The sequence below is a fragment of the Cygnus atratus genome, chromosome 1 (assembly GCF_013377495.2).
Source record: "Cygnus atratus isolate AKBS03 ecotype Queensland, Australia chromosome 1, CAtr_DNAZoo_HiC_assembly, whole genome shotgun sequence".
Lineage (NCBI taxonomy): Eukaryota > Metazoa > Chordata > Aves > Anseriformes > Anatidae > Cygnus > Cygnus atratus.
The window spans coordinates 185,457,945-185,470,701 of NC_066362.1; the positions used below are offsets into that span (position 1 = coordinate 185,457,945).

The 12,757-nt window shown below is 36.7% G+C and overlaps 1 protein-coding gene across 4 annotated transcripts in view; it reads right to left on the reverse strand.

Moving 5' to 3' along the window:
* The window catches only part of PDS5B (PDS5 cohesin associated factor B), a 112,545-nt gene that overhangs the window by 74,157 nt on the left and 25,631 nt on the right, over positions 1 to 12,757 (reverse strand). For all 4 annotated transcript variants that reach the window (XM_035542709.2, XM_035542711.2, XM_035542712.2 and 1 more), the window contains exons 3-6: positions 11,874 to 12,077; positions 7,352 to 7,438; positions 7,159 to 7,256; positions 5,877 to 6,003 (exon numbers count right to left, since the gene is read on the reverse strand). In XM_035542709.2, coding sequence (XP_035398602.1) covers positions 5,877 to 6,003; positions 7,159 to 7,256; positions 7,352 to 7,438; positions 11,874 to 12,077 — 516 coding nt within the window. The remainder of the gene's footprint in view (positions 1 to 5,876; positions 6,004 to 7,158; positions 7,257 to 7,351; positions 7,439 to 11,873; positions 12,078 to 12,757) is intronic.

The window sequence follows — 12,757 nt, forward strand, 5'->3', positions numbered from 1 at the left end:
AGAGCCACTACAGAACGTGAATAAAAAACACGGTTCTGGAGAGACACTAAAATGCTTTCAGAAAATGCTAACATAGTAAGAAATTACCAAAGCCCAGCCTGCAGTGAATCCTACCTTCTTCTAAAAAGCCACATGTGAATATAAATGAGGAAAAAAATATTAGCTTTTGTAGAGACAAATCAACTACAGGAAAACTGAAACACAGCTATCACAGCACATTAGGAACAGAAGAGATATGAAATTAAAGTTCAGAAGCAGTTCAGCGATTACCCTCTGCTATGAAAACATATTTTGCTTGCTTAATATTTATCATTCTACAAAGCCGACTGCCATCGTCACAGTTGAGAAACAAGTCATAGTATTTTCATGACCAGTTAAATTGTAACAAAAGGAAAGCCAAAATTTATTGTCAAAGTTTCGGCAATTTAAGCTATTAACTACTTTGAGACGTGATACAGAAAATGTCCTAAAATGACTGATCGGCGATCTTAGAACAAGTTCTTTCATTTTACCAAGACTGACTTTGAAATGAGACATCTCAGGCTTATGAACATCAGAAATGAATAGCTTCATTTCCATCTTTCCCCCAATTTAAGAGCACTTTTGAGCATTTATTTTCCCCTGAAGAAAAATAAATCAGTGTGTCTTAACTTTCAACCTCATAATTTTTCCCTTCCATTACCTAAACAAGATGTAAAAGACTGCCAATGGTTGGCTCTCGCAAAATTGTAGAGCTGTTCCACATCGCAGCAAATGGAAGGTTCTGCATGCTACATTGTTCTTTATGGCTAATATTTTTTACAAAAAGTTTCCACCTGTAGCATTTGTTTTCTGTTTTGTCAGAATTGTGACCGCCCAGGAAATAAAGTGCATAAAAAGCCATAATAAGAACTGTATGCTGCTGGCAGTTACTGCTCCAATCCTTCTTGATTTCCACCGTTCACCTCCACCAAAACAAAGGAACCAGCGTCCACCTGGGCCAGCGTGAGCTCTACATCCCAAGCGAGGTGCAATTGCCATGTAAACCAAGCCCGAAGAGCATACCTCGCGCAGCAAAGCTCCAACAGGCAGACCTGCTTTGATTCACACGATTTTCGGCTTGTTATCTTTCACACAGCAGATGATATTTTAAAAAAAAAAAAAAAAAGCTGTCATAACTCATCTACACAACTACTACTAACTAAAATTTTAAAAATTAAACACGATTCTTGCACGTAGCCTTAGGAAAAGAAGTCTAAAAAGAACAAAGATCTTTCATAATTAAACCACTAAATATCAGGCCAAAGATCTCCCAACACCATAATGTTTGCCGAGACAAATGCCTGAAGTAACAATTTCCAACCCTGTGTAAATTACTCAGGCTTCATCCTATACAAAAAAAAAAACCTGAGAAGAAAAAAAAGTCTAGATCCCAAAAGGCTAAAGAAGGTAACTACTTTCTTCCCATGGCTCATGAACTTGATTTAATTCTGCTGGCCCTCGAATGTCCAGAAGCCGTACTTTGTTTTCTTCAAAACGTCAAAGAATTCTTATAAGCACATGAGAAAGTTTTCTCTTCCTTTTTCCAGTTCCAGGATACAGACAAAAGCAGGAAAAAGCAGTATTGCCTTAGTTGACAGGAAAACATGAGCAATCCAGGCCAAAACCCAGAAGGTTCAAAACTTTACAAACCATCTGACCTATCTTTTGGACTAACAGAATAGCCATAAAGATTCTTTAAACTTCTGACAAAGGAGAAATGTTATAAGGTAAGAGCTAACTTAACATATTCCTTCTTTTCTTTACCTAAAATCTTATACGGCTATCCTCTGTCCTATCTTTCTCCACATTCAGAAAAAAAATTATATGTACTTCAAGATCTTTTAATGATTTAAGAAAGCCTTCACTGATGGGGACAATCAACTAGGATTCCTCAAACAGCACAGAAGTATCCCATGGGGATAAGCTTTCAAGAGTCCCAAAATGGGTAGAAATGAAGCCACCAGTTGACTCAATTGGCTTTTTAATCTTAGAAAGCCTTCAGCAATAACCTTCAAAAGACAAACCACCTTCACCAACTGTAAGAAGTCTCTGCTGTGTGAACTCCTACCGTGATTTTTGTGTACATATTGCTAACATCAATATCTTCCAGAAGCGTAAAAACCTAAGTTTTCTCATCTTATTTTTCATAGCTGTTCTACTCCAGCGAAACTGGAGAAAACTTGTGCTGCAGACAGAAGCAGCAGTGGCAGCCTCCCTTGCAGCGCGGCACAGACCTGTTTGGGGATCGATGGGCAACGCTCTCCAGGATGCTTTGCCACAGAGCCAAAACCCAGTGGTTTGGCTCTGCTGATTTTTGTCCCCAGTTACTTTTTCCAGTTGCCCTATAATGTCCAATTTAACAGCTCAAAGCAATTATTAGTGAAATAATTTGTACTTACACTTTAAAAGCAGAGAACAAATGCAGGTCCCTCATTTTTCCTCAAAAAGACTAGCTAGCACCAACCCAGTCCTTAATTTTCTAACTGTAGGACTAAAATCAAAGTGTCAAAGCTGTCTATCTAGAGCCAATGTTCCTAAAAAAAATACATTTTAAACATCATTTTCTCAGAATTAGAGAAGAACCTTCAATTTGATTCTTCTTATCAAGGGCACAGCAGTAGAATTGGCACCCAAGAGCACCTCACAAAGCAGCTTTAACAGATTCTCTGGTTCTTCTGAGGGAGAGGGAGGGAAAACAGCTTTTTTTTTTTTTTTTAAGGAATGGCTGACAATACAGAGAAAGCTGAGCTGAAGTGTTGCCAAGATAGATAACACTTATTATTAAGCAATTCTCTGATAGAGCCAGTTAGGAATTTAATTGTCAATATCACTTTCCTAGGACGATAAGCATGTAAATCATGTGGGATTCCCTGTAGTACTCCTGAGGCTGAAAAAGAAACACACTGGCAAACACTCAACGAAATAAAGCACAATTTGCCTGCTAACGAACTGCACAAACACAAAAGCGTTTGCAGGCGCTACCATAAAGGTTTTATAAGCTAAAAAGACAACTCAAAGAGAAAGGAAAGCTATTAATTTTTCTTGAATTTTTATATTGACTACCTCTCCCTTCGCTCTGGTCTTTTCTGGGCTTAGTTCACTAAATTTCATTCCCTCTTAACTAAATTTTATTCCCTCTTCATGTAATCCTATCATAGGAATTTCAGTGGAGTTCATAGAAAGGAACAAAGAAGCCAAACCACAAAACCAAGAAAATGATTAAACAGCAAAGGAATTCAGAGCTGGGCACATGGTCCAACAAATTAAGTTTGTTGTTTTATTTTATTATCCGGTCTCTGCTGTACTACTACTCAAGCAAGCCTAACGTACCTGTCTTGTGGTATTAGCATCGGCCACTTTCATTCAGATTTACATCAACGCAGCTTTTATTGACCAAGAGTGATGGATTACTAACTCAAGGGAGCTAGAACATCTTAGACTTGATCAGTGATTACTATTATTATTATGGCAGGCAGACATTTGATAGCATACCAGATTTTTGCTGTGCTCCTTATGCCGGAGTTTTTGCAGTCATCCTGCTAGCACCATTGCTACTTAGACTTACTACACAGAACTATGGACCAGATCTGGCACTTCTCTTAGGAGAAGCACTGACCTTGATTTTAAGAGGAACCAGCACTGAAGGAACCTTTAGTAAATTGCTCGTTTAATTACTGTAACTCTTAAAAAATATTCATATAATTTTAGTATCAAAACCCAGCCACTGGACCTTAGCATCCAGGGTGCAAAACTAGAGGAGCTGTTTGAACCTTCTGTTCCCAATGCACACTTACAGACTGCTCCTTTGAAAAATTACATAAAAATTAAAAATTACATAAAATTAAGCTCCACAAGTCTTCAAACTACCATTACCCAATACAACTGTTTATACACCAGAAGTCGTACTAGCTGTATCATTATTTTCCAGAATACAGTCATGCAGTTCACTCCACAGTCCCTCGTGTGTACAACACTATTTCTGGCTGTATGCAAAATACATGCTTTGCCTGTGTCATCTGATGTGAATATCGTTGTCTCACATACAACATCTCATCTGATTATTTGCAAATCTGAGTTAATAACAAATCTATGCTTCTTTCACTCCATAAAAAATATTCCTTTGGTTCCCAGGGAATCCAGCTAGATAAGGATTCACTACTTACCATTACACCAACACTTGCCACCATGTCATTTTTGGTCAGTCTGGTTTTGGATTTTCCTTTCCTATAGCCCGTACAACCTAACAGCTAGATCAGCCAAATCATAGTTCTTTCCTACAGTGGACCTTAAACTTAATCCCCTTGTGGTTTTATGCTTAGTGGAAACAAGTGGAAAAATTCTCACTCTGAATTCAATACATGCTCCCAATGCGACATTATCCACCTAACCACTGTCTGTAGCTTCTATGTAAGCTCCAAAATTTTACATTAACATTATATGAAGATATTGAGATGAAACAAAAATCTTAGAAGCTTCTTTCCATTAATGTGAAAAAGGTTAAAAAAATTAAAACAAAGTTAAAACTACTCAGAACGTGGAACAAAGTTACAAAACTACTTCAGTTAAAAAGCAACTTATAAACTAGTATCCTATCCAAAGAGTCAAAGTTTTTTTCAATCAGAGGCAAAAGAAAATAAAACCCCAAATTCCTTATCCTGATAAAATGTCCTCAGTCAATAACTTTAAATCCATTATAAAGCAATTTTGTTTCCGTGCTACAGCCAAACTAACAGGATACAAATTACTCAATTTAAAATCAGTTTATTAAGCCTGAATCAAAAAAACAGTACATCTGAATCAAGTTCAACACAGGTCACACAACGAAACAAAGAACAAGTGCTTAACTGAGAATATACAAACTGACGTATTCTGCATACTCTTATTTTTGTTTCTTGTATTCCAAGGCTTTACTTTGTAAACCTGAGTTTTAGCTACACAATTTTCAATCTGGTACCAGCTTAAAAGTAGTAGACCCCTGAATGACAGTGCTAAAACGTTTCCAATTAAAATAAAGAGATTAGCCTATACTAAACATTTTGCCTTTCATTGTCAATAGAAAAATAAGTAATATAAGTAATGTGTTGTTTTTTTTATTGAAACTGATGGCCTGTGGTAAGGCACCATGCATCGTGCTACCTCCTACATTTTTCAGAGAGCAAAAATCCCTTAGCTAGCATCCACTCACATCACAGCTTCTATAAAAAGCATTTAAAAAGTCTTTTTCCTCAAAATATCCCCTTCTCTCCCCCCTTACTCCCCCCCCCCCAAAAAAAAAAAGCTGTTTTGGACATGCACAACTGTCCAAAATCCAGCTAAGTACACATTTCCTACAAAATTCCCATAACCTGGGCTCTTCAGACACCACTGTTTCTGAACATAGTTTGTTCTAGGCCTATATCAAAACCATGCTGACACGCTTCCAATGACATCAAATCAACATTTATAACTTTTTCCCTTCTGCTTAGGGCAGCACAATATTTTGAACTGTTGATACAGCATTACACTAATTAAAAATTTTTCAAAAGACTTTTTTTTTTAATTTTCAAAGACATTTTTCAAATGTATGTCTTTATATAAAACATCTGCCAGTATTGGCCATGTATCAAAAAACTGTACATTCATATAACATTAAAGCTTCAAAATGACTTTGCTGATACTTTGATTTATGCCAAGTGAATCAAAGCAATAAAATGATACTGAATTTTACAGCCATTTAAACTGATTTGTTTGCTAAAGAAATCCAACTGAGAGGAACACATTTGCTACAGTTATTCTCTCAATGGAATCTAAATATCTGAATATATACATATATATAATACATTTTAATCAAAACAAATTAAACTACTAAGTCTTACCTTATGTGCGGGCACCAGATTAACTAACACTGTATCCAAAAGTTCCTGTGACACAGTATCTCCCTCACAAATGATAGAGCTCATGAGATCAACCATGTGCATGTGTACTTTTTGGTTATGACCGTTGCTGAAATTAAAAACAAGAATCCTTAGTGCACCATTTGTATAAAACAGAAACTTCCAATCAGAATGTTCTTCAAGGTAATACCAAAGAAAAACAAGGAAGAACAATAATAATCAAATCACAAGTTTTCTTACGAAGTCAAACTACTTAGATTTCCGTCCTGCACACGCCACTTCTCAAAATGTTCTCAAATCTCATGCCCTCTCTGTTTACTACATTAAAAGAGAAGATGGACCATATCTGGCCCTACAGTAAGAAAAAAATGGAATATTAGAAAGTCTTTCACCTCTACTCAACACCTTTGAGTTCACATATGGAACACTTTGTCCAGTGCTAGGCTTCCCAGTACAGAAGAAACATGGATGTACTGGAGTCAGTCCAGCAAAGTGCCACAAAAATGATTACAGGACTGGAGCAGCATTTGTACAAGGAGAGGATGAGAGCTGGCTGTTTGTTTGTTTTTGTTTTAAAGCCTTAAGAAGAGAGGGTTTGGGAAGAACTTATCGTATTTAAATACCTGATGTTGGGAGTACAGGACAAAACTCAGACTCTTCTCAGTGGTGCCCAGTGACAGGACAAGAGGCAATGGGCACAAGTTGAAATGCAGGTAGTAACATTTAAACATGAGATTTCTTTTTTCCTGTCAGGGTGACTGACCATTACAACAGATTGCCCCAAAAGGCCACAGGTTCTCCATCCTTGAAGACATTCAAACCCTAACTGGCTACCCTTCTGGGCGACCTGCTCCAGCTGTCCCTGCTTTGAGAAGGGAGAGGTGGACTGGATGGTCTCCAGCGGCACTTTCTGGTACCCACTGGCCTTTGTCCCCCATTTTCATAGAGAGAATCCTCCAATTCTCTTAGAACTGTACATTGTACCATTCACCTTCAATTTCAAGAACACGGTGAAATAACTGCACTAAAAGACAATCAAAGTAAATTTAATTGGAAAAAACAGACAATTTGCAGTGTATCTTGTTAAATTAAAAAAGACAGAACTGACAGTCTGTTACATTTATACTGCTGCTTTTAGTTAAACTGAATTAAAGGGGTATCAAAACTAAGCTTGATGCTGAAAGTTACCCAATAGGCAGAATACTTAAGTGAGAAACAACTCACCTAAACCATGCAATAAAATAATCGTGGTGACAGTACTTACTTTATTACTGAAAACAGTGTTCTGTACAGTTGTGTAAAAATCTCATTGCTGTCTTCTAATTCAAAGCATATGTTATAAGACTTCACCCAAGCAATGTTCTAAGTTGAACAGGAAAAACATAGAAGTAGTGAATAAAAGATTACGTTTAAAAATCACATTTAAGATTTATCATGAGATAAGTTATCAAGCTTACCTCGAGTAAATAAAAATATCGATTGAACTGGGGGCTTTTTGTATCTTCTAAACCCTTAAGTTGCCTTGTTATGAACATAAATATATCCTGAAAAGAAAAGTGACATTTAATCAACTGCAATGAAACTTTTAAAGCTATAATAATTACCTGTTTAAATCACTAATATTCAACAGTACAAAATATGCAGTAATGACAAACACTATTTCACTGTCCAAAAAAAACCAAAATCTACAAAATACCTCCGAGTACATCAAGGAGTAATCTTAAAACGCTTAACCTCTTTATAAAGGGTTGAGGAAGTGCCCTTTTTCAGAGGAAACAAAATTTTATTTTCCAAAGAGAAATACTCAGTTTGACAAACAAAACTGCAATTGGCTGACATGCTGCAGAAGTCAAAATGTTATTCACAAGGACAACGAATTTTACATCTTTACTGTATGCTACAACAGGTTTGGACTGGAGAGAAGAAGAAAAAAGCAGAAACCAACTGCAGCCTTCCTGGGAGTATTATTAACAGGCTTATACTGCAGCATCTATGCATGTCTCAATCACCATGCTACTGACAGACCACATCTCTTGCAAAAGACAGGTAAAAACAACAAACCAGGTTTTCCCTGCTTTCCATATCAATTTTCAGCACCACAAGACTTCTTTAGAAAAAGTCTCACACAAAACAAATTTAAGTAGTTTAGAAGGAACAGCCAATTATGAACAGAACGGAAACACACAAGAAGGTGTCTTTCTAAAATGCTTTTTAGATTTAAACAATGAATACCTGGAAATACCTAACTACTAAATCAAATCAAAAGGATTGATAAGTATCATCATCATTCAGAGACAGTGTTCTCAAATTCAAGTGTATCCATAACAATTTATCTAATAATTTAGGTGCAAATAAATTCCCAAGTATATAAAGTCATCATAAATACATGAAAGCCTTACAGTTAGCCCTGAAAAGTTTATTTAGAAGAAAGGAATTGTAATGTAACTTCCACATTAGGATACACATATGTACATGGAAAGCTTATGAGCTTCTTCCCCTCCTGCCCCTGAAAGCTTTTCTATGATGTTTTCAAATGACCATTCAACCTTGCCCCCTATTCCCCCAAGAACAATGAAACGGACAAAAAATGAGAACATGGTTCCATCTTTCTAAGACTATGACAACAAAATACCAGCCTTAGTGAATAAGACAAGCATTTACTCTTCTAGGTAAAACCAAGACTTAGATTACACATGACACTATCGTATCTTGGTAAAAAAAAAAAAAGTCCAGCAAGCACATGGTTCTAAGATGCAGCTACATTAATGTTTGAGTTCAAATAAGATTGGACCTTTGAAGTGTTAAGTAGGGATGATCAGAAGGCTGTGCATTTGGTTCATGCTTCAGATCAGTTAAAGAGCACATGAACTGGACACTTCGGTTGAAATTAAACCAGAAGATGCAGTTCAAAAGACACACCTAATGGACTCCAACCACTAAAAAGAATCCAGAGACATCAGTCTGAAGAATGCCCCCTTTAAAAGTAGGGCTTCCCCCCTTAGCAGGCCAGTAGCCCACCTGAAAGGAGTTCCTTTAGCTGAAGAACTGGTAGGCCACGAGGTGCTGTGAAGTTTAGCAGTCATCCAAATTCAATCTCAGCCAAGATTAAGATTCAAATAAACAAGAAAACGAGCATCTGGGAGAATGACCCATGCCAAACATAAGAACTACTTCATTTTAGAGCTCATGTTTAAAGTATAATGGCTCTTTTTGAAAATGCTTCTTGTACAGATGAACCTCAATCATTGCAAGAATGGATTGTGTTCATTTAACAAAGTATCTCTATTTTTAATCCTGCACCTTGGTATGCAACATTTATTTACTGAACGTAATTCAAAGATCCTATTGAGATCAAAACTAGTTTTCATAATAAAGTACACATTGTATTGCACATGTATACGTATATTAATAAATAGCATACATGGGCAATATGTCTAATAGCTGAATGCTTTGCAAATAATAATGGCAGAGTGTGAAAAGTTCATAATGCATTCCTTTTTTTCCTCCTATTCCTGTTTTAAAGGAAGCAAGACAGATTGAAAAGTATCTGCTGATTTTGAGTATCTAGTGTTGTATGACCCAAAGCTTTTTCTTTCTTTGAGCATACAGCATATATCATCTGAACACACATTTATAAACGTAAAACACAGGATAAATAAACTTTGGCTGCAGCTAAGAAATTGCAACACTTCCACAGCTTTGACAATATGGCTTCACATCAGACTCCATAAAGCAAGCATACATTAAAACCCAAACTCTAAAACCACAAGTGCTTATGCTTCAACTTTAGGAAGAACATCAGATGTTTTCTGTGGATTGTTGTCTTGATACCAATTAACCACATAATGGCTTCAGTGTGTATCAGAGCCATAGCTTTCACCACAGAACACATTCAGATACTTTAAGTTCTGCTACTATATACACCCTCAAACATCTCGATTTCAGCTGAGTCAAGAGTACCATCTACACGCCTAAGTACTGGGGTTTTTTGACACACAGCAGTGGATAGAACACCTTCCTCAAGAAAATCAGAGCTGGGCTCTAGGCTTTCCCCAGACTGAGGACTTAAGGTAAAAGTTCTCACACCCCTGAAGAGCAGTCCTGTTCCGTTTCTGTTTTTACCCCAGTCATGGCATTTTCCATTCCTATTGGAAAAGATCTTTCAGTACTCAGTGAGGTATTTAAGATTTATACTGAGGATACACAAGAGAAGGGATCCTCAAATTCTGATTCCTTCTCTCTGTAAATTCACGTCGTTCAAGTGACAGGGGTACAAAGTAAGAGTAAACACTTAAGATCACTGGTTTTCCCCTCTCAAGAAATTAACCTTTTCATCACTTCCTTTTTCCATCTTCAACTTGTGGTATACATACCGAAGGAGATTCTTAAAGCTGCATTATGGATATAATATTAAATACTGGGTAGAAATAGTGCCAAGATATAACCCAAGAGGAAGCATTCTTCCTTCTACCTCTGTCTTAAGTTGGAGGGAACTCTTCAACGTTTCTATCAAAGCTTGTCCTGCAACCACAAAAGCTATGTTCAGCAGAAACTGGTTTGCAATAATCTACCTCAACAGCCCTGGGCAAAGGTCTATTGTTTATCCTGTTTTTATTTCTCAGAAAGTGTTTAGAAATCTGCATCAAGAGACTGAATTCTGAGATCTGCACAGACTACAGAACTCAGTGATGACAGGAAGTTCATAGTCTCTTCAGAGCTCTGTCCAAGTACTAGTAGCATGCTTATGCTGTAAGTAGAAGATCAGGAACGTAAACCTTCCAATATTATATATAACAAAATCTAAAACTCCCAACTCAAGAAAAAAATAAACCTAACAAGTGAAGGAAAACATACACTCAAAACTGAATTGGAAGTCAGGAAGCCTTAAAAACAGATTTAAACATAATCCAGTAGAGAAAGGAGATGATGTGATCACTAAGTAAGGTAACTAGATTATGTGTAATCAGAAGTGCAAGAATTTAGAATTAAGAAAATACACCTAGCAAATCCCTAAGTCTCTCTCCAGTACATCAGGTAACAAAGCATGAACTACAGTTACAACTATACTGTTCACCCTACTTATGAAGCACTGTCAGCATAATCACTAGACTAAAAACGGAGTCATTTCTCCCACTCCCCTGCCACCACAACCATCTTTTTATCCTACTGTGGGGGGAATGAGGGTATGTGTGTGTGCTACACTCTTAAGTCAAGGAGACAAAAAAAAATGCAAGTTTTTAGTGTTATTCTTCCCTGCAAGGTTTTCTGTATCAATCAGTTAATCAGTCCAGATTCAGAGTGTGCAGAGGAAGTTGTTTGATATTCTAAGTTGTAAAGGAAGTTAGACTTCTACAAAAAAGGAGAAAAACAACAACAACAACGGCAACCTAAAATGAAACGTCCTGAAACAAATGGGGCAGATAGTACTGCCTTTTCAAAGCTGGTATTTCTCAATCAACCATCTCCATCTAGTGGGATCAACAATGCTTGTAATTGCAGAATTTTCCAGCTCACATCAGAAATAATTATCCTCTATACAGAAATATTTTTTCTTCGTTTCTGTAGCTTTTATCTACAAAAATCCACTGACCATCTCTTGGTAGTTTAATTGGAAACAGCAGAGATGTTCTCCCGAGTGAAGGAATTGGCCATCTTGCAAAAGATTAGAAATAGACATATATATTTATAGCTTTTATTGTAAAGTAACAGTCCAGTATCCGCAAATCCTGATCATAGTTCAATAAAATATCTATTTTAAATATAAGTCCAAAGCCCTGCAAGTTATTGGAAGATGTAATATATATCAATTTATCTGATGAGCATTTGGCCTGATAGAACACCCTTATCCGAGAATCAAGTGAAAGCCTGGGATGGCTCAGGCTGAACTAGAAATAAATGGAGGGAAAAAAAGTTATGAACAATTATATTAATCATTCAGTATAAAAACTTGGTATGGAAAAATAGGTTAATTCAATTTACCTTTAGTTTATCTGGTGAAGTGTATGGAGCTTCAGGGGCATAAATTCTGAAAATATCCGCAAGACAACAAGCTACCAGCAAACGTACATCTTTATCAGGATGCTTGAGGAAAAAATCTGAAGCAAGGTGTAAAGCAAGATTTAGATAGAGCTCCTTTTCTTCTTCAGAGTCCTGGTCCATATCCATGAAAGTTTTCACAACCATCTATAAAGAAAAAAAAAAAGACCTCAATACACAAAATTAAGAATTGTGTTTGTGCAACACCTATCAGAAGCAATGCAATAGTACTTGTTATAAGTAAAGGTAGTAAACCAATGCTTTATTTTTCAGGGTGTGAGAAGGAAATATTCAAGTTCTTTGTCAATTGTCCCAATGCACAGTCTCAGTAGAGTTACTGAAAGCCTGGCAGTAGGCCCTCAAATATCTTCTAGAGAAAACCATGTCATCAAGTTGACCTAAAGTCAAAAAATACAGAAGCATTCCCAGAAAAGTTTAGAAAACAGCAAAACCTTATTCAAAAGGTGTATTTCTTCCTGAAGCATTTAGGGTTCCAATTTATTTTTCCCCTTTATTCTCTTTCAGCCTTGTGTGTTGTTCTTTTTTCCTACTACTGCTTCTGAAGAAAAGTTCGTCCCCTGTGCAACATCACCAGAAGCAGAGCGCACAATTTCAGCAGAAGCAAATATAAGACCAGTACATCACAGCAGCACACACGTTGTCCAGCAGGATTAAAAAGCTATTTAGTATTATTAGGGTCCAGTAGGCTATCTGGAAGGAGGGGGGGATGGGGAGGAATCTGCAACACTGAATATTTTACTCTGTAAATACAACAAAAGCAGAAATAGCGGGAAAAATATGATTAATAACTGCTAGCTAGTGAGAAT